Source organism: Bubalus kerabau, chromosome 3 (genome assembly GCF_029407905.1).
Source record: "Bubalus kerabau isolate K-KA32 ecotype Philippines breed swamp buffalo chromosome 3, PCC_UOA_SB_1v2, whole genome shotgun sequence".
In the NCBI taxonomy this organism is placed as follows: Eukaryota; Metazoa; Chordata; class Mammalia; order Artiodactyla; family Bovidae; genus Bubalus; species Bubalus kerabau.
The window spans coordinates 182927073-182947332 of NC_073626.1; the positions used below are offsets into that span (position 1 = coordinate 182927073).

The 20260-nt window shown below is 42.7% G+C and overlaps 1 protein-coding gene across 2 annotated transcripts; it reads left to right on the forward strand.

Moving 5' to 3' along the window:
- The first annotated feature begins 279 nt into the window (after nucleotides 1-279).
- CNR2 (cannabinoid receptor 2) lies at nucleotides 280-16477 on the forward strand. 2 transcript variants are annotated; one of them, XM_055574150.1, is made up of 2 exons: nucleotides 280-1792; nucleotides 14155-16477. In XM_055574150.1, the coding sequence occupies exons 1-2, from the start codon at nucleotides 1784-1786 to the stop codon at nucleotides 15283-15285; spliced, it is 1140 nt and encodes a 379-aa protein (XP_055430125.1). In that variant the 5' UTR covers nucleotides 280-1783; the 3' UTR covers nucleotides 15286-16477. The 2 variants fall into 2 exon arrangements, with proteins under 2 accessions (XP_055430125.1, XP_055430126.1); XM_055574151.1 differs by lacking the exon at nucleotides 280-1792 and adding an exon at nucleotides 10988-11073.
- Nucleotides 16478-20260: the final 3783 nt, after the last annotated feature.

Genomic DNA, 20260 nt, shown 5'->3' on the forward strand with positions numbered 1-20260 from the left:
CCCTCCCTCCTACTTCTCTAGTTCCTCTGCCATTATCTTCCAGTTCCCTTTATCTGCTTTATAAAACTTCTACATTCTCCTAAGGGATCAGACTTCTGGCTCCACGTTGTGTTGGTAAGATTTATCCCTGTTGATGAGTTTAGTTCTAGTTCGTTTTTTACTACTTTATGTAGTTCTTTGTAGGCATGTACTATAACTCATCTATGCATTTTCCAGTTGGACTTTCGTGGTTGGTGGTGGTTTTTTGCTATTTCAAAAATGCTGAAACTAACATCCTTGAACATTTTCAGGCACGGAACTGGTGCATTCCAGGGCAGTGGCTGTCTTTAGCTTCATTAGATTTGGGGAAACTGCTCACCACAGTGTTTGTGCCCACTCACACCCCCATCACAGCGCTGAACATTCGCCCTCCACACCTCTCCAATACGCACTGTGTCAGGTTCATTTTTTGGCTGATCTGATGGTAGTGAAACTTGCCTTTCTGTGGATGCTATTGAGGTTAAACATCTTTTCAAAGGATAATTGACCGTTTTCTTTCATGCCTGATATTTTTCTTATTCGGAGGCTCTCTTCTTTATCTTGAGGAATCTTACCTGAGGTCTGTCTGTTTTGTGATGTTCTCAAAGAACTAGTTTCGGTCTTGGTCAGAGCATCTTATTTTCAGTTGTTTTACCGTGTCATCAGTTTCTGCTCTTATTATTTCTGCCTTCCGCCTTCTCTGTATTTTTGCTGTTGCTCTTTGTCTAATTTCATGAGTTGGATGTTTAGCTTGTCGACTAAAAAAAAGATGTACAACTTGAGAGTTGCAAGTTAAGTTTTATTTGTGGGGAAATGAGGATTGCAGCCCAGGAGGCAGCATCTCAGATAGCTCTGAGAATCTGCTCCAAAGCAGCAGTGGGGGAAAGTCAATATAAGGTTTCGGTGAAAGGGCAGTTGAATACCATGACGTACTCATTCTACAAAAGGTTTTTTGTTAATCATGAGGATCTGGTGTTACTGTGAGGGAATTTAGTGCTTCTCTAGATATGAGGAGATGCAAGGATGGAGATCATAAAACCCATTCCTGAAAACATCCAACTATCTGAAGACCTGTCCCACCCGACTCCCTGGAGCACAGAGTGCCTTATTCCACCCTGAACTCCCTTAGGGGATGTTGAAGGTCAACGGCTGCAGCAGCACGGAGTTCAGTCTCCACAGAGGAGGATAGCCAATGCCTTTGTTGTTCACTCGTTGGCAGTGCCTTTAGTAAGTGCCAATTTGTAGTTCACCCCTTGTGGTCATAAATCCGACCATACTTTGGGGGCCATTTCATTACCATTTTGTCCTGCATTGCTGGTGTCGACTAAAAAAAGATGTACAGCTTGAGAGTTGTGAGTTAAGTTTTATTTGGGGCAAAATGAGGACCGCAGCCCGGGAGGCAGCATCTCAGACAGTTCTGAGAGACTGCTCCAAAGCGGCAGTGGGGGAAGTCAATATATAAGGTTTTGGTGAAGGGGGAGCTCAATACCATGAAGCACTCAATTTAGGTTGAGTGCTAACAAAGGTTTTTTGTTAGTCATGAGGATCTGATGTCACCGTAAAGGGATTTAGTGCTTCTCTAGATATGAGGAGATACAAGGATTGATAAAGGATTGACCTGTCCCACCAGATTCCCTGGAGCACAGAGGGCCTCACTCCACCCTGAACTCCCTCAGGGGTTGGTGAAGGTCAACAGCTATAGCAGCAGGGGGTTCAATCTCCATAGAAGCAGGTGGAAAATGCCTTTGTTGTTCATTCGTTGGCAATGCTCTTGGTAAGTGACAATTTGTAGTTGACCTGGCCCCCTTGTGGTCATCAATCTGACCAAACTTTGGGGGGCATTTCATGACCATTTTGTCCCGTGTTGCTAGGAAGGCTCGTTCCCAGTTCTGAAGAAGGTGTTTGTTGATAAGACACTCAATGTGCTATTACTGGATTAGGTCTTAATAGTCAAAGATCTCTGGACACCTTTCTTCTAGTTATGATCCAGGAAACTATTTCCTCTCATTGCATCTTTTCATACCTAGAGTTACACTATCACAATCATTGATCATACATCGAACTATACATTTGATCAACTGCTTCAAGTCTAGACATCATTTTCGTTGGAAGCTCAGTCATACACTTGGTAATACAAGAAATAATAATCTTGTGAAACAAGCAAAATATAAATGATATAGTTAAAAACATTAGTGGAATTAAAAGTAAATATTTTAGCCATGAGCCTCCCACACCAAACCAGTTTCTTTTTTTTTTTTAAGATTGTCAAGACTACGAAATGGGTCTTTTAAAGCAGAAATCTGATTTTTCATTTAGGTCATCAAATGTGTTACATTAAAGGATTTATCAGGTATGAAAATGCAGCATTCACTTTGAATTATAGCACAGACATCTCCCTGAGATGCTGTAAGACCTTGAAGTTGGGTAGCACTTCCTTTCTCATCATAGAGATCTCAGAATTCAATAGGCTAATAGCCCAATTACTATCATTTAAAGCTTATGCAAGTTGTTAAGGCTTAGATATGATCAATTACATCCTCCAACCCCATTGAAGGCGCGCACACACACACACATACACACAAGCTGCTAAATGGTCATACTAGTAGAATACAGATCTTTGACCCACTGGGATCATACCAATGATAGATTGGTTGGGGTCACTTCTAATTTGTTAACAAGTATGACCTTAAATTCATAGGAATCCCATGCTACACCTTCGTATCCATCCCTGTAGATGTCAAGGCCATAAATTAATGCCACAAATCCACTGAGTTCCATACCAATCACTCTCTTTAAGGGTAATAACAGGCATAGTTCATAAAGTACCCAGCCTTGCCTCATAATTACCAGGTTGATCATTTTTAGTATGATTTAACCGTTCCCAACATAGAGGAGCCTTGAAACTTAAATGACCATAGCCTGGTGTTAACCATGTACATCCTCCCCATAATTGTGGGAGTTTTCCTTTTAATGGATGAGAAATTAACTTTTTATTGAGACTTAGCTCATTACTCAATTGAGTTTAAATGACCCTAAGAGAAAACTTAAATCTATGGCCAGCATCAGAGCAGGTATTATTAATTGGCCAGGTGAGAGGATCCCATCTAGTAATATAATGAATAGATAGAACAGGACTGAACACTCATCTAAAATAAATTTCCTAGGGGGTATCCAATCAGAGCCCTAGAGAACAGAAATCCACCAAGGTAACCCAGAAGTACTAGGCACAGGTAACTGGCCACAAACCAACAATTGGATTGAGTTTTAAACTAGCATAGAATCACGTCCATGATAGAAAACATTTGATTGATAGGCATAAGTCTAAGGAATCAAGAAAACATTATAAATGATCACACAAGTCAGATCAGCATCTTGGGCAAGCTTTCTGCTTCTGATGTCATCTTCTTCTCATCCTAGGGTAGTGTAGTTTCCTCTGAGCAATGTTTTAAGGTGAGTTTGAGGTCAGCAGGCCTCTCTATAGACCAGTCCAGCTCAGGGGCCTTTGGAAGTGGGAGTTAACCTGAGTCAATTTCCTTTCAATTTCATTGGGCATGAGCTAGTTAAGAGTACCATGGAGTTGAAAGGTCCTTCCATCCAGGTTGGAGAGAGTTCCTTAAATTATGTCTTCTTCCAGTCTTGGTTGCAGGTTATGTGTGAGGCATCTGATCTTCATCCAAATACAGATTACTGAGATAAACTTCAAAAACAGCCCTAGAGTGTCCTTCAATAATTCAATTAAATTTTACATTAATATACCCTAACAGCAAAGACCTAGCCAGGAAATGAGTATTAGTAGATACAGACCTCCATTAACAAACTGGGATTTAACATTCATTGAAACATCTTTTTCTCCCTAAAGAAAGAAAGTGAAGTCGCTCAGTCGTGTCTGACTCTCTGTGATCCCATGGACTGTAGCCCCCCCAGGCTTCCCTGTCCATGGAATTTTTCAGGCAAGAGTACTGGAGTGGGTTGCCATTTCCTTCTCCAGGGGATCTTCCCAACTCAGGGATCGAACCTGGGTCTCCCGCATTGCAGGCAGACGCTTTACCATCTGAGCCACCGTGGAAGCCCCTTCTCCCTAAAATCACCGTCATTTTTACCAAATACAACCTAATTACGACCTGTTTGTAATATAGGTCTGGTCTCAATAAACTTGGCATGATTTATATAACCAAAATTGATCATAGACTTTTTTGCTTTGCTGAGACTTTTATAGTCTCAGACTTAACTTTTAAAATAAAATCTTTCAGGGCTAGGAAAGTCATGCCAAAGGCTTATCACAGATTTTTAAAATAAAATCTTTTAGGGCAAGGAAAGTCATGCCAAAGACTTATCACAGATTTTGCCTAACAGATCTAAATAAATTCCTCCCTTCTCAAGGTCTCCAAAATTCCTTGAGATTTCTGTACCTGTTATTGAGATAACCTTCTTAACTTATCTGATAGTTACTGGAAACTAAGAGATTCCAATCTCTGGAGGGTTCAGAAAGAGAGAAAAGATAAATGTTTCAATTTGTTTATACAATATAATTTTACCAAACTACTGCCATAGTTAGTTTGAGGAAAGGCTTTTTTTTTTTTTTCTTACACCTGGAAAACAGATTCAAATCGGTAATTTTTCAGCTAGAAACCATAAAAGTTATAAGCATATTCACCAGTTCATTCAGTCCTTTTGTTAACTTTTGTGAAGTCATCAGGTTTTCTATTAGAATCCTTACTCAGTTCAGAAACTGGTATTTTTTCAAAAGTCCTTTTTATAAATCTTCTTGAAGAGACAAAACTTGGTTAATGCTATGACAATATTGAGATAGTAGCTAGAATTATGCCTGATAACATTTTACCCAAACGTATCAGAATTTTAGGAACTCCATACAGTTTCTGTAAGTGTAAGTGAAGTCGCTCAGTCATGTCCAACTCTGCGAAGCCATGAACTGAAGCCTACCAGGCTCCTTTGTCCATGGGATTTTCCAGGCAACAGTACTGGAGTAGATTGCCATTTCCTTCTCCAGCGGATCTTCCTGACCCAGGGATTGAACCCCGGTCTCACACATTGTAGACAGACGCTTTACCGTCTGAGTCACCAGGGAAGTCCTATTATACAGTTTCTAGGATACCTATATTGGTAACATTTACCATACAATATAACCCAAGACTTATTACTCACTTGACAATATTTCCCATGTAATTCTGTATACAAAATGAGCCAAATTAGTGTACTATCTCTCTTTGGGGTGTTTCAGGGGCCCTCTGAAGAATCCAGAAGTTAGCCAGAAATCTTCATTAGAAGGATTTAGGAAGTTTTGTCAACAAATATCAAAAAGGTTTAGAACTCAGTCAGATAGGATTATATGTCATTGTGAAACAATAGCTATTCACTTAGTCAAAGTAACAATAAAAGATTTTAGAACAGATCATTTAAGAGATAAAGAAAAACTTAGTCCTGACCATGTACAAAACTCTTTCTTCATGGTTCGCGTTTCACAAACCTCATCACTTTCTGTACCCACGACTGGTCTTCCATCCTAAAAAGCCACCTGTGAAGCAGGTTTATTCCCTTTTCCCTTCACAAAATGCAGTTCCATTCCTCATACCTTCTTTACCGAAAACACACTTCCTATTTCCCTTAAGCAACCAAGAACTGACTTTTATTTTAGCATTTTATAGATTGGTAAGCATAAATACCAGTGATAATTTCTAAAACCTTTGCTTTTGTAGAACATTTTAGGAGGGCCCCAAATACCATTCATTTTTAATCCCAGAAATCTTTAGTTTCTCTGTAAAAGGAAATTAGTGCTCAGCAGTAAATGTTTCAAAATCTTATTTTATTTGGAAATGACTTAGCTATTCAATACACTTCCAACACTTAATTTAGCACAACCCTTAGAAGTTCAAGTTACCCCAATCTGGAGAGACTATTTTAGACAGACATTCCTAAAGAATAATTATTCTTAACATTTTTTAGAAGTTTCTTCACTCAAGGTAATTTCCTTGCTGACAAACTTGCAACAGATATAATAATAGTTAACTTATATTAAACCTAGGTACAATGAAGATATTCTGCTTAATTTCCAAACTCAGTTATGAATACTAGTTGTAAAAAAAAAAAAAAGAGTAAGATTTTAAAAGGCTTTGTTTCCTTTTTTTTTTTCCTTTTGGTTTCAGGAATTAGAGATGGTCTAGAGTGATCCAGAGAGCTCTGGTCTAAAGGTATGAAAGAACGTGAAGTCGCTCAGTCTTGTCCGACTCTTTGTGACCCCATGGACTGTAGCCTACCAGGCTCCTCCCTCCATGGGATTCTCCAGGCAAGAGTATTGGAGTGGGTTGCCATTTCCTTCTCCAGGGGATCTTCCCGACCCAAGGATCGAACCAGGGTCTCCCACATTCCAGGCGGAATTATTTCCTAAGGGCAAGAATTCTTAAAAAGATAATTTTTTTCTTCAAGCTTTCTCTGGAGTCTAAAGAATATTGTGACCACATTGTAAAAAATAATATTTTTCTGTGATCATAGTTTTATAGCCAGAATTTAGACCAGATAGTGCTCAACTTGGTCCTTATAACAAGGCAGATTGCTCCCAGCAGGGATTGTCCCTCTAGGGAAGTGAGGGTCTTAGTTTGATCAGCCCCAGGCTGTTAATTACAGAAGGAAGTCCTAGACATAAGGGAACTTTAGTCCATGTTCCTATGCTATTGTCAATAAAGATCTAATATTTTAGGCCATTTCTCTTGTCATAGCTATAGATTGACCAGTCAAAAAAATATATATATATGTTTTTCCAAGGGGTTCCCAGGTGGAGTGCGGAACCTTAGAATGAGCAATTCCCATATTAGCTCGAGCAGTATGTACCAGATGTCTGCACACTCAAACAAAACCAAACCAGAACTTCACCAGCCAGGAGTCACACTCTGAAACAAAAGGCAAAGAGATACCCAGAAATTAAAGGCCAAATGATGTAAATGCCAAACGTGACTTCCCAGTTCCACTGGACCTGCGACCTGGCAGACTCAGCGCTAGCAGCCTTGTTTAGTTCTGATACAGTTTCAAGCAATTTCTTGTTGGTTTCCTGTGAAGAAGTTACTCTATCATTTCCTCTTTTAGAAGCTTCTAGATACCAGTCAAAGTAAGCACAGCCGGCCTTTTCTGATTGTACATGCAAAAATATCAATTTTGAAATATCAAAAGAACCCCAATTGGGCCATTTTAGGTTGAGATCTCTTTTAGTATAATTTCTTCAATTAACTAGGTACTTGTATGGAGTATGAGCTCCATACATGAATTATACATGAGCTCCATACAGTATTATACATGAATCTGGCTAGAGTGTTAGTCAGAGGCTGGCTTTCTGACACTCCTTGGTTTCTATTTTTGAGAGATTCCATTTCCCATTTTAAGCTGAATTTGTCAGGGATAAAAATCACTAGTGAACTTGTGTAGTGGGCCCATCTGCTGCTTGTGAGCTTAATTCCTCCAGGAGTCACCCCAGAGTCATTTCAGCTCCTCTTACGTGTCTCAGATTCTGCCTCCAGCAATCTAAGACCACCTGGCTGCTCAGGTGGCTGAACGGCCAATTCTTATGTGCGACCCCCAGATGAACAAGTATTTTAATTAACGAGTGGGTTTCCCTATAGGACCACTGCACAGTATGAGGACTAGGCTCTCACCACTCCCGTAAATTCCTCAGTCATCTGAGAAAACCGAAACCAACCGGGAGGATTCTTGCCCCTTTTCCTTGGAGCAAAGCTCTCATATATTCTCCTCACTTTTATCCTGACAAATTCTATAATGGCAGTCGAATTGAGGAAAAGTGTCAGATCAGCCTCTTACCACTTAGTTAAGACCATTCAGTCCCTTACAACGGAGCAACCTCAGCATCTTTCAGCTGAGCCTTGGGTATTCCTTAATTTTTTTCCTCAGTCAAGTCCCCCTACACAGTACCTTTTCATTGGGTGGGTAATTCCCCTGGCATCTTTCAGCCAGCCCCCCACCCAGTCCCCTGGCATCTTTCAGCCAGCCCCCCACCCAGTATCTTTTGCCTGGGTGGGGATTTCTCAGTATCTTTCAACCAAGCCCCACTCAGTGTCTAGACCATGAGTGATTATGCTTTATGCTCCGGATGTTTCACCTGGCCCCCCCCCTCCCCCCCGCCAGTATCTTTCCTACTGGGAGGGGGCAGGAACCTCCTCCACCACCAAATAAAACTCAGAATCTCAACCAATACAGCAGATTCGAGAACTAGGAGCTGCTAAGTCGCTTCAGTCGTGTCCGACTCTGTGTGACCCCATAGACAGCAGCCCACCAGGCTCCTCCATCCCTGGGATTCTCCAGGCAAGAATACTGGAGTGGGTTGCCATTTCCTTCTCCAGAGAACTAGGAGAGATTTACCCAAATTCATCTGCACGCCCCAAGAATGGGCACAAGGGGCCGCTGCTGGTACCAAAGCTCCAGGTCCTTGTGGAGTCCAGATGAAGGAAGGAAGTTCACTCTGGGTCCCTTCGTGGTCGCAATAACTGTTGACTAAAAAAGATGTACAACTTGAGAGTGGCGAGTTAAGTTTTATTTGGGACAAAAGGAGGACTGCAGCCCAGGAGGCAGCATCTCAGATAGCTCTGAAAGACTTCTCCAAAGCGGCCTTGGGGGAAAGTCAATATATAAGGCTCTGGAGGAGGCGGAGTTGGATACCACAAAGCACTCATTTTAGAAAAGGTTTTTTGTTAGTTATGAGGATCTGATGTCATCATGAAGGGATTTGGGGCTTCTGTACATATGAGGAGATGCAAGGATTGCAATCATAAAATCTGTTCCTAAAAACATCCAACTATCTAGAGACCTGTCCCACCAGATTCCCTGGAGCACAGAGTGCCTCCCTCCACCCTGAACTCCCTCAGGGGTTGTTGAAGGTCAACAGCTATAGCAGCAGGGTTCAATCTCCTGTAGAGGCAGATGGCAAATGCCTTTGTTGTTCATTCATTGGCAATGCTCTTGGTAAGCGCCAATTTTTAGTTGCCAGGATGATGCCTGATTTTTTTTTTAAGTTTATTGGACCATTTTAAAAGTCTTTATTGAATTTGTTACAATGTTGCTTCTATTGTTTATGTCTGGCCTTTTGGCCCATGAAGCTTGTGGGATCTTAGCTTCACATGGGATCGAACCTGCACCTCTTCATTGGAAGGTGAAGTCTTAACCACTGAACCACCAGTGAAATCCTGATGCCTGATTTTTAAAAGTCTAAATTATATCATTTCCGTTTGTTATTGTTCAGTCACTCAGTTGTGTCCACCTCTGCGACCCCATGGACTGCAGCACTCCAGGCTTCTCTGTCATTTGCCATCCCCCAAAGCTTGCTCAAATTCATGTTCATTGAGTCAGTGATGCCATCCAACCATCTCGTCCTCTGTTGTCCCCTTCTCCTCCTGCCTTCAGTCTTTCCCAGCATCAGGATCTTCTCCAATGAGTTGGCTCTTTGCATCAGGTGGCCAAAGTATTGGAGCTTCAGCTTCAGTTCCAGTCCTTATGATGAATATTCAGAATTGATTTCCTTTAGGATTGACTGGTTGGATCTCCTTGTAGTCCAAGGGACTCTCCAGAGTCTTCTCCAGCACCACAGTTTAATACCGTTACTCACTTCCTAAATAAAGCTGCAGCTCTATTCCTCTCTCTCGGCTTATGTTACTGTCATTCACAATTTTACTTGCGCTCTGTTTTTATCCCCTCCAAATCAGTCTCAGTCACTATTCAGTTGAGTTCGGTTCAGTTGCTCAGTCGTGTCCAACTCTTTGCAACCCCATGAATCGCAGCACGCCAGTCCTCCCTGTCCATCACCAACTCCCGGAGTTCACTCAGACTCATGTCCATCGAGTCAGTGATGCCATCCAGCATCTCATCCTCTGTTGTCCCCTTCTCCTCCTGCCCCCAATCCCTCCCAGCATCAGAGTCTTTTCCAATGAGTCAACTCTTCGCATGAGGTGGCCAAAGTACTGGAGTTTCAGCTTTAGCATCATTCCTTCCAAAGAAACCCCAGGGCTGATCTTCAGAATGGACTGGTTGGATCTCCTTGCAGTCCAAGGGACTCTCAAGAGTCTTCTCCAACACCACAGTTCAAAAGCATCAATTCTTGGGTGCCCAGCCTTCTTCACAGTCCAACTCTCACATCCATACATGACCACAGGAAAAACTATAGCCTTGACTAGATGGACCTTTGTTGGCAAAGTAATGTCCCTGCTTTTGAATATGCTATCTAGGTTGGACATAACTTTCCTTCCAAGGAGTAAGCATCTTTTAATTTCATGGCTGCAATCACCATCTGCAGTGATTTTGGAGCCCCAAAAAATAAAGTCTGACTGTTTCCACCGTTTCTCCATCTATTTCCCAAGAAGTGATGGGACCAGATGCCATGATCTTCATTTTCTGAATGTTGAGCTTTAAGCCAACTTTTTCACTCTCCACTTTCACTTTCATCAAGAGGCTTTTGAGTTCCTCTTCACTTTCTGCCATAAGGGTGGTGTCATCTGCATATCTGAGGTTATTGATATTTCTCCCGGCCATCTTGATTCCAGCTTGTGTTTCTTCTATTATTGCTTTATACAGACATGTTTTTATTTACTCATACATTTATTCACTTATTTGTTCACAATTCCTTCTTGCCTTTCTATCCCTCCCTCTATGGAGAATTTCCTTCTTCTGATGGTACCTCCTTTAGACTTCCTTCAGTGAAGGTCTGTTAGTGAATAATTCTATTTGTATTATTTTGAGTGACAGCTAGCTTTTTGCCATCTATCTTCTGGCTATTATTATTGCTCTTGGCTAATCTGCTTTTAAATTTCGTTGTGATTCCTTTGCAGGCATTGTGTTTTTTTAATCTCTGATTGTATTTAATTTTTTCTTTGTCTTTGGCATTCTGAAGTTTTATTACAATGTATGTGAATGTGGAATTCATTTGTTTTAAAAATTCTGCTCAACACATGACTATATACAAAATGGATAAACAAGGTCCTACTGTGTAGCACAGGGAACTATATTCAATCTCCTGTAATACCCTATGATGGAAAAGAAACTGAAAAGGTATGTATATATAAATATAATATTATTTTTATAAAAGACTATTGACTTTTATTTATTTATTTCCTGGAGAAGGGCATGGCAACCCAGTCCAGAATTCTCACCTGGAGAATTCCATGGACAGAGGAACCTGGCAGGCTACCGTCCATGGTGTCACAAAGAATCAGGACAGGACTGAGCAACTAGCACTTTTTTTTTCTTTTTTCATTGTATAGCGTAGGTAGCTATATTCAATATCCTATAATAACCTATAACGGAAAAGAATCTGGAAAAAATATATATATATACTGGATCACATTGTTGTACACCTGGGACTAACACAACATTGTAAATCAACTACGGTTAAAAAAAAAACCCTGCTTGAAGTTCACTGTGATTTCTGAACCTGAGGAATCACATCCAGGAGAATTTTGGGCAATTCTCCACTAGCATCTCTTTGAATATGACCTCCCCAATGCCTACCACCAATTTCTATTCTTTTCTTATGAAACTCCAGTTGGATATATTTTAAACCTTTTCTTTTGATCCTTCCTGTCTCTTAACCATTCTTCTGTATTTCCCATTTCTCTATCTCCTGGTGCAGCCTTTTGAGAAGTTTCCTCAGATCCACTTTCCAGATCAGAGCTTTTGGCTGGCCAGTCTCTTCCGCTCTTCCACCTCCTCTTAAGGCTTTCCATTTTCAATGACTTCATTTTTCACTTCCAGAAATTCTACTTGATTCTTCTTCAAATCTGCCTCGCCTCTCACTAAGTAATCATTGTTTTGATTCCTCATTGTTTAATCATATTAAACATATGCAGATTTCCCTGGCAGTCCAGTGGTTAAGATTCCGTGCTTCCAGTGCAGGAGGCATGGGTTCAACCCCTGAACTAAGAACTAAGATTTCGTGCTGCAAGAAAAAGAAAAAGCTTATATACATAGTCTATAACATAAACCCAAGACTTATATGAAGTTCTTGGAAGTCTAATTCTACCGTATGACATTTCTGCTAACTCTTCTTCATGTTTACTTGTGCATTTTGTAATTCTGCATCATGAGCTCAAATTCCCTGGGCCTTTATATGTGGAAATCTTGTGTGACCTGGATAAGAGAGTATATCCCTCTAGAGAAATTCGAAGTTTGCTTTCTAATAATGTCCCTTACAATATTCGGGTGCCCTGCTTGTTTTTCTCAATACTTAGGACATACTTATACTAAAGATGATTCATTATCTGACATTCAAATTTATCGGGACTCATTTATTTTATCTGGTATTCCTACTGGTGTGAAACCCAAGTCTTGTCTAACCATCCCTAAAAAGTTGTTAAACCTTCAGCATCTTACTTACCAAAACTGGCAAACAAAACAAAATAAAACACAAATGCAAAAAACCCTCCACCTTATCACTCTGCATTCCATTTTTTTCTTGGTTTTGATTGCCTTTCAGTTTTTTAAATATAACTTTATTTATTTTTGGCTCTTCCGGGCCTTCATTGCTCTACAGGCTTTTCTCTAGTTGTGGAGAATGGGGCTACTCTCTAGTTGCAGTACGTGGGCTTTTCATTGTGGCGGCTTCTCTTGTTGCTGAGCATGGGCTCTAGGGCATGCAGGCTTCAGCAGTTGTAGCTCTCAGGCTCTAGAGCACAGGCTCTAGTTGTGGCCTGTGGGCTTAGCTGCTCCCCAGCATGTGGGATCTTCCCAGACCAGGGACTGAATCCGCATCTCCGGCATTGGCAGGCGGGTTCTTTACCACTGAGCCACCAGGGAAGCCCTTCTTTCAGTTTCTAACCCTTCAGTTCAGTTCAGTTCAGTCGCTTAGTCGTGTCTGACTCTTTGCGACCCCATGTCCATACTTTCAAAATGAAGCCTTTAGCGTAGTTTTTTGCTTAAACCCAAAAAGCTTGCAAGTCACTTTTATTTCTTATTTTATTTTATTTAGGTATAATTCACATGTGACATAATACTATCTCCAGGTGTACAACATGATGATTTCATATTTGTACATATTGGGAAATGATCACCGTAATAAGTCACTGAAAAGTGAAAGTGAAGTCGCTCAGTCGTGTCCGACTCCTTGCGACCCCATAGACTGTAGCCCACCAGGCTCCTCCATCCATGGAATTTTCTAGGCAAGAGTACTGCAGTGGGTTGCCATTTCCTTATTATTACACAGTTGCAATTTTTTTCTTATGATGAGGAATTTCAAGATCTATTCTCTTAGCAACTTTCAAATATAGTATTAGTAACTATCCCCAAGACATTTTTATAATTGAAAGCTTGTACCTTTGACTACCTTCAGGCATTTCATCCTCACCACCCTCCCACCAATCCCTGCTTCTGGCAACCACCAAGCTAGTGTCTGTATCTTTGAATTAATTTTGTTTTTTTTTTAGTTCCACATATATGTGAGATCATATAGTTTGCAGGCCACCTTGGCTTGATGTACTTTCCTGGTGGCTCAGATGGTAAAGTGTCTGCCTGCAATGCAGCAGACCTGGGTTTGATCCCTGGGTGGGGAAGATCCCCTGGAGAAGGCAATGGCAACCTTGCCTGGAATACTCTTGCCTGGAAAATTCCATGGACAGGGGTCAGTCCACGGGGTCGCAAAAAGTCAGACATGACTGAACGACTTCACTTTTTTCACTTTTTCAGCTTCTTGAATTCCCACATGCCTCTCCTAAGGCAACCAGTACAGACCTAGTATATCCTCACTAGGATGGAGAAAGGGTAAAATAGAGAGAAAGTGCCAAAGTGACAGTGTGAGCCACAAAGTCGTGTCCGACTCTTTGCCACCCCGTGGACTGTAGCCCACCAGGCGCCTCTGTCCATGGGATTCTCCAGGCAAGAATACTGGAGTGAGTTGCCTTGCTCTTCTCCAGGGGATCTTCCCCACCCAGGGATGGAACCTAGGTCTCCTGCATCGCAGGCAGATTCTTTATGGTCTGAGACACTAGGGACGCGCAGAGAGCAACAGATATGATCCATCAGCTCGGGTGAAGAGTTTGGCTAGAGTTAGAGTCGGACACGACTGAATCGACTTGGCAGTGATCGTGTGAGGTCATTGCACTGATTGAAAAAGACTCATCTCTTCTTCTTGTGCTACAGCAAAGACTTCTTGGCAAGCCCAGCAGAAGCCCAGGGACCCACCCCATGGAGATATGCCTGAAGATAGAGGCAGCCAATGGCTCCAGCGATGGCTTGAATTTCAACCCCATGAAGGAGTACATGATCCTGAGCGGTCCCCAGAAGATCGCGATCGCGGTGCTGTGCACCCTCCTGGGCCTGCTGAGCGCCCTGGAGAACTTGGTTGTTCTCTACCTCATCGTGTCCTCACACCGGCTCCGCAAGAAGCCCTCCTACCTGTTCATTGGCAGCTTGGCTGGGGCCGACTTTCTGGCCAGTGTGGTCTTTGCCTCCAGCTTTGTACATTTTCACGTCTTTGATGGCGTGGATTCCAAAGCTGTCTTCCTGCTGAAGATCGGCAGCGTGACTCTGACCTTCACGGCCTCCCTAGGCAGCCTGCTGCTGACTGCCATCGACCGCTACCTCTGTCTGCGCTACCCGCCTACCTACAAAGCTCTACTCACCCGCAGGAGGGCACTGGTGACCCTGGGCATCATGTGGGTGCTCGCCGCATTGGTGTCCTACCTGCCCCTCATGGGATGGACCTGCTGCCCCAGGCCCTGCTCTGAGCTTTTCCCCCTGATCCCCAACGACTATCTGCTGGGCTGGCTCCTGTTTATCGCGGCCCTCTTTGCCGGCATCATCTACACCTACGCGCATGTCCTCTGGAAGGCCCACCAGCACGTAGCCAGCTTGGCTGAGCACCGGGACAGACACCTGTCTGGAATGGCCCGGATGCGGCTGGATGTGCGGTTGGCTAAGACCCTGGGGATGCTCCTAGCTGTGCTCTTCATATTCTGGTTCCCGGTACTGGCCCTCATGGTCTACAGCCTGGGTGCCAGGCTAAGCGACCAGGTCAAGAAGGTCTTTGCCTTCTGCTCCTTGCTCTGCCTTGTCAACTCCATGGTCAACCCCATTATCTATGCCCTGCGGAGTGGGGAGATCCGGTCCTCTGCCCATCACCGCCTGGCCCGCTGGAAGAAGTGCGTGAGGGGCCTTGGGCCAGAAGGAAAAGGAGAGATCCCCAGGTCCTCAGTCACTGAGACAGAGGCTGATGTGAAAACCACCCCCGGGCTAGATTCCAGAGAGCTATCCTGGCCTGATGAGCTCTGATCACTGATGTGATCACTTTTTCACATTATGAAATCAGCCAAGTCAGAAGTCATTTCACTCCCCGGAGGAGGAAGAGTGGCCTTGATCCTCTCATCTGACTTGAACCAGACCCAGAGGCCTGGACACTTAGCCCTTTCCACTGAGTGTTGGTACTGACCCCTGGAAGGTAGCCTGGTCATGCCTGTCTGCATGACCTGATCACAGTCTATTGGGTAGTCAGGCCCTGTGAGGGGAGGCAAGGTGGGCAGGAGGCAGGCGGCTTGGGACAGGCTCAGTGCAGGTCAGAACAACCTTCCCAATAAAACAGCTTAGTGCCTGAATTCTCCAGAGACCCCAGGAGCCAGGTGGAGCTTTCACGCTCAGCAATGAGGGACCTGGAGGAGATCTGGGAAGAATGAATAATTCTCCTGGGATCTCAGGATATCAGATGGGATGGCTGGCCAGCCCTTCTTCCTGCTTAATTGTTAGGGGCCTCCTTGGTTCTAGAGCTATGAAAGGCCCTACCTGAAGGTCACCCTTCCCACAGAGGGCCAAGAACTAAAATGCGACGAGGATCAAGGATGTTGATCCACCTCTTGCAAAGGTAACTGACAAGTCTCCAGTTCAGAGCATCTTATTATTAGGGCAGTGGCCCTCTCTGACACCCTGATAATCCCCACCCACAATCACAGTGTCTCCTAGGGACCTGGGGAATACAGAGGAGGCTGGGATCGCTTGGCATGCAGAATCTTCAGAGAATTCTGTTGGTCTTGCTAAGTCCTTTTTGGTGGTACCACTGGAAGCAGGCAGTGTGCCAGCCTAATCCAACTCCAAGAAAAAGGAAGATATACACAAAGGTTTTATAAATCCCCGAATTGTTCCCAGCCATCCCTTGATTCAGACCCTTTGTCTCCTCTACCACCTGAACCCTATAATAAATAATAAACAGAGCAAGTGGGAGGAGGGGGAAATTCCCTTACCATGTGACAAGCATAGGGCTCATGTCCCACAGTCCATCAGCTCCAGCAAGGATTCAGCCCCATGCTTTTGAAGATCCCAGGATACCCATGTTTTACATTATCAGGGAGGCTGGATTCCTACCAAAGGGGCTTAAAGCAGTAGGCAGGAGAAATTGTTGATGGTAAGGAGGATGCATAAGAATTCTGATGCAATTATTTGGGACTACAGATAGAATAAAAGGAAATGTATTGATTAAACGTGTCTTCATTTAATATTTACAAGACAAGGTGTTCTCCATTCATTCATTCATCCAACCATCTCACCAATACACACTAGGCTCTGTGCTAGAGCCTGGATGTCCAGCCATAAATGAGACTCTGCCCCTGTCTAATGGGGCTCATATTCTACATTCTGCTGGGAATAGACCCAATGAAGAAAGAAAGTTGATGGTGGTACAAAGAAAGAAATCATCAAGGTTGTGGAAGAGAGATTATTTGAGGCAATTTTAGGTAGGGTAGACCTACTATGTGCTTTGGTCATGAGTTGACTGGCATTTATTGAGATGTTACTATGTGCCAGGCACTGGGCTAAGTGCTTTTATGTATTTTAAATTATTTGGCTGTGGTGCGTCTTAGTTGAGACACACAGGATCTTCCAGCTCCACTGTGGCACTAGGGATCTCTTAGTTGTGGCATGTGGAATCTAATTCCCTGACCAGGGATTGAATCCCGGACCCCTGCATTGGGTGTGCAGAATCTTAGCCACTGGGCCACTAGGGAAGTTCCTGGGCTAAGTGGTTTTAAATGGGGAATCTCAGTCTCACAATAATCTGATGAAGAGGGTTTGGTGGCCGCAATTTACCGATTTAGGACAATCTCTAAGAGGCAAAAATCACTTGACTGAAATCACACTACTGATATGTACCCAAAGCTGGGGTTTTCAACCCAGTTCTGTTTGACTGCTAAGCCTACCCTCTTTACCACTAACTTCTTGGCCCAGTTCAGTCAAATTATGCTTGATTCAGATAGTAATAATAAACAAGCCTACAAATAATAATCAGACTTCAATAAGTCTAATAGTGACAAATATGTATAAAGTATAAGTGGTAATATGACTTAATAAATCTAATAATAATATTAAATTTTCATAACAGCAAATTTGGAGAAGGCAATGGCACCCTACTCCAGTACTCTTGCCTGGAAAATCCCATGGACGCAGGAGCCTGGTAGGCTGCAGTCCATGGAGTCGCTAAGAGTCAGACATGACTGAGCCACTTCAATTTCACTCTTCACTTTCATGCATTGGAGAAGGAAATGGGAACCCACTCCAGTGTTCTTGCCTTGAGAATCCCAGGGACAGGGGAGCCTGGTGGGCTGCTGTCTATGGGGTCGCACAGAGTCAGACACAACTGAAGCGACTTAGCAGCAACAGCAAATTGTTGCAACCTTATCGTTATGTCTCAACATACTTCATTTTGTGCCCTATATTAACTTTCTGCAGCAACTTTCCACAAACCGAGTGCCTTATAACAATAGAAATTTATTCTTTCAGTTCTGGACTCTAGAAACTAATCGAGCATCAACAGGGCCATGTTGTCTCCAGAGTTTCACGGGAAGGATGCTGTTGTTTAGTCGCTAAGTTGTGTCCAACTCTTTTGCCATCCCCATGGACTGTAGCACACCAGGCTCCTCTGTCCATGGGATTTCCCAGACAAGAATACTGGAGTGGGTTGCCATTTCCTTTTCCGGGGGATCTTCCTGACCCAGGGTTCAAACCTGCATCTCTTGTATTGGCAGGCAGGTTCTTTAGCACTGAGCCGCCTGGGACGCCCCTAGTGGGTGGACACTTCCTCGCTTTTTCCAACTTCTGGCAGCTCCTGGTGTCCCTTGGCTTGTGGCAGCATAACTCCTACCTCTGTCTCTATCTTCACATGGCCTTTCCCCATTCTTTATTTCTGGGTGTCTTTTTTTTTTTTTCATTTGTAGTATAGCTGATTTCCAATGTTATTACTACATTAGTTTCAGGTATAAAACAATGAGTCAACATTTTTCTAGACAAAAAAAAAATTCCATTAATTTATTATAAATATTGGCTATATTCCCTGTGTTGTACAATATATCCTTGTAGCTTATTTATTTTATACATAGTAGTTTGTACCTTTTAACCCCAACTCCTCTTGTCCCTCCCCGCTTCTCTCTTCCCACCAGTAATTACTAGTTTGTTCTCTATGACTGTGAGTCTGTTTTTGTTTTGTTATGTTCATTTTTTTGTTTATGTTTGTTTTTGTTTGTTTGTTTGTTTAGATTCCACACATAAGTGATAACATATGTACTATTCATGTTTCTCTGTCTGGTTTATTTACTTAGCATAATAGCCTCCAGGTTTATTCATGTTGTTGCACCTGCTAGGAATTTATTCTTTTTCATGACTGGGTGGTGTTCCATTCCACAGCCTCTTTATCCATTCATCTGTTGATGGGCATTTAGGTTGCTTCCAGTTACTGTAAATAATGCTGCTATGAACATTGGGGCTCATGTATCTTTTTGGATTAGTGGAGAGGAATTGCTGAATCATGTGAGAGCTCTATTTTAGTTTTTTGAGGAATCTCTATTCTATTTTCCACAGTGGTTGCACAAATTTATGTTACTACCATCAGTATGTGGTCCACGGGAGAAGGGAATGGCAAACCACTTCAGTATTCTTGCCTTGAGAACCCCATGAACAGTATGAAAAGGCAAAATGATAGGATACTGAAAGAGGAACTCCCCAGGTCAGTAGGTGCCCAATATGCTACTGGAGATCAGTGGAGAAATAACTCCAGAAAGAATGAAGGGATGGAGCCAAAGCAAAAACAATACCCAGTTGTGGATGTGACTGGTGATAGAAGCAAGGTCCGATGCTGTAAAGAGCAATATTGCATAGGAACTTGGAATGTTAGGTCCATGAATCAAGGCAAATTTTAAGTGGTCAAACAGGAGATGACAAGAGTGAACGTTGACATTCTAGGAATCAGCGAACTAAAATGGACTGGAATGGGTGAATTTAACTCAGATGACCATTATATCTACTACTGCGGGCAGGAATCCCTTAGAAGAAATGGAGTAGCCATCATGGTCAACAAAAGAGTCTGAAATGCAGTACTTGGATGCAATCTCAAAAGCGACAGAATGATCTCTGTTTGTTTCCAAGACAAACCATTCAATATCACAGTAATCCAAGTCTATGCCCCAACCAGTAACACTGAAGAAGCTGAAGTTGAACGGTTCTATGAAGACCTTCAAGACCTTTTAGAACGAACACCCAAAAAAGATGTCTTTTTCATTATAGGGGACTGGAATGCAAAACTAGGAAGTCAAGAAACACCTGGAGTAAAGTAATACTCAAAATTCTCCAAGCCAGGCTTCAGCAATACGTGAACCATGAACTTCCAGATGTTCAAGCTGGTTTTAGGAAAGGCAGAGGAACCAGAGATCAAATTGCCAACATCCGCTGGATCATGGAAAAAGCAAGAGAGTTCCCGAAAAACATCTATTTCTGCTTTATTGACTATGCCAAAGCCTTTGACTGTGTGGATCACAATAAACTGTGGAAAATTCTGAAAGAAATGGGAATACCAGACCACCTGACCTGCCTCTTGAGAAACCTATATGCAGGTCAGGAGGCAACAGTTAGAACTGGACATGCAACAACAGACTGGTTCCAAATAGGAAAAGGAGTACATCAAGGCTGTACATTGTCGCCTTGCTTATTTAACTTCTATGCAGAGTACATCATGAGAAACACTGGGCTGGAAGAAGCACAAGCTGGAATCAAGATTGCAGGGAGAAATATCAATAACCTCAGATATGCAGATGACACCACCCTTATGGCAGAAAGTGAAGAGGAACTAAAAAGCTTCTTGATAAAAGTGAAAGAGGAGAGTGAAAAAGTTGGCTTAAAACTCAACATTCAGAAAATGAAGATCATGGCATCTGGTCCCATCACTTCATGGGAAATAGATGGGGAAACAGTGGAAACAGTGTCAGACTTTATTTTT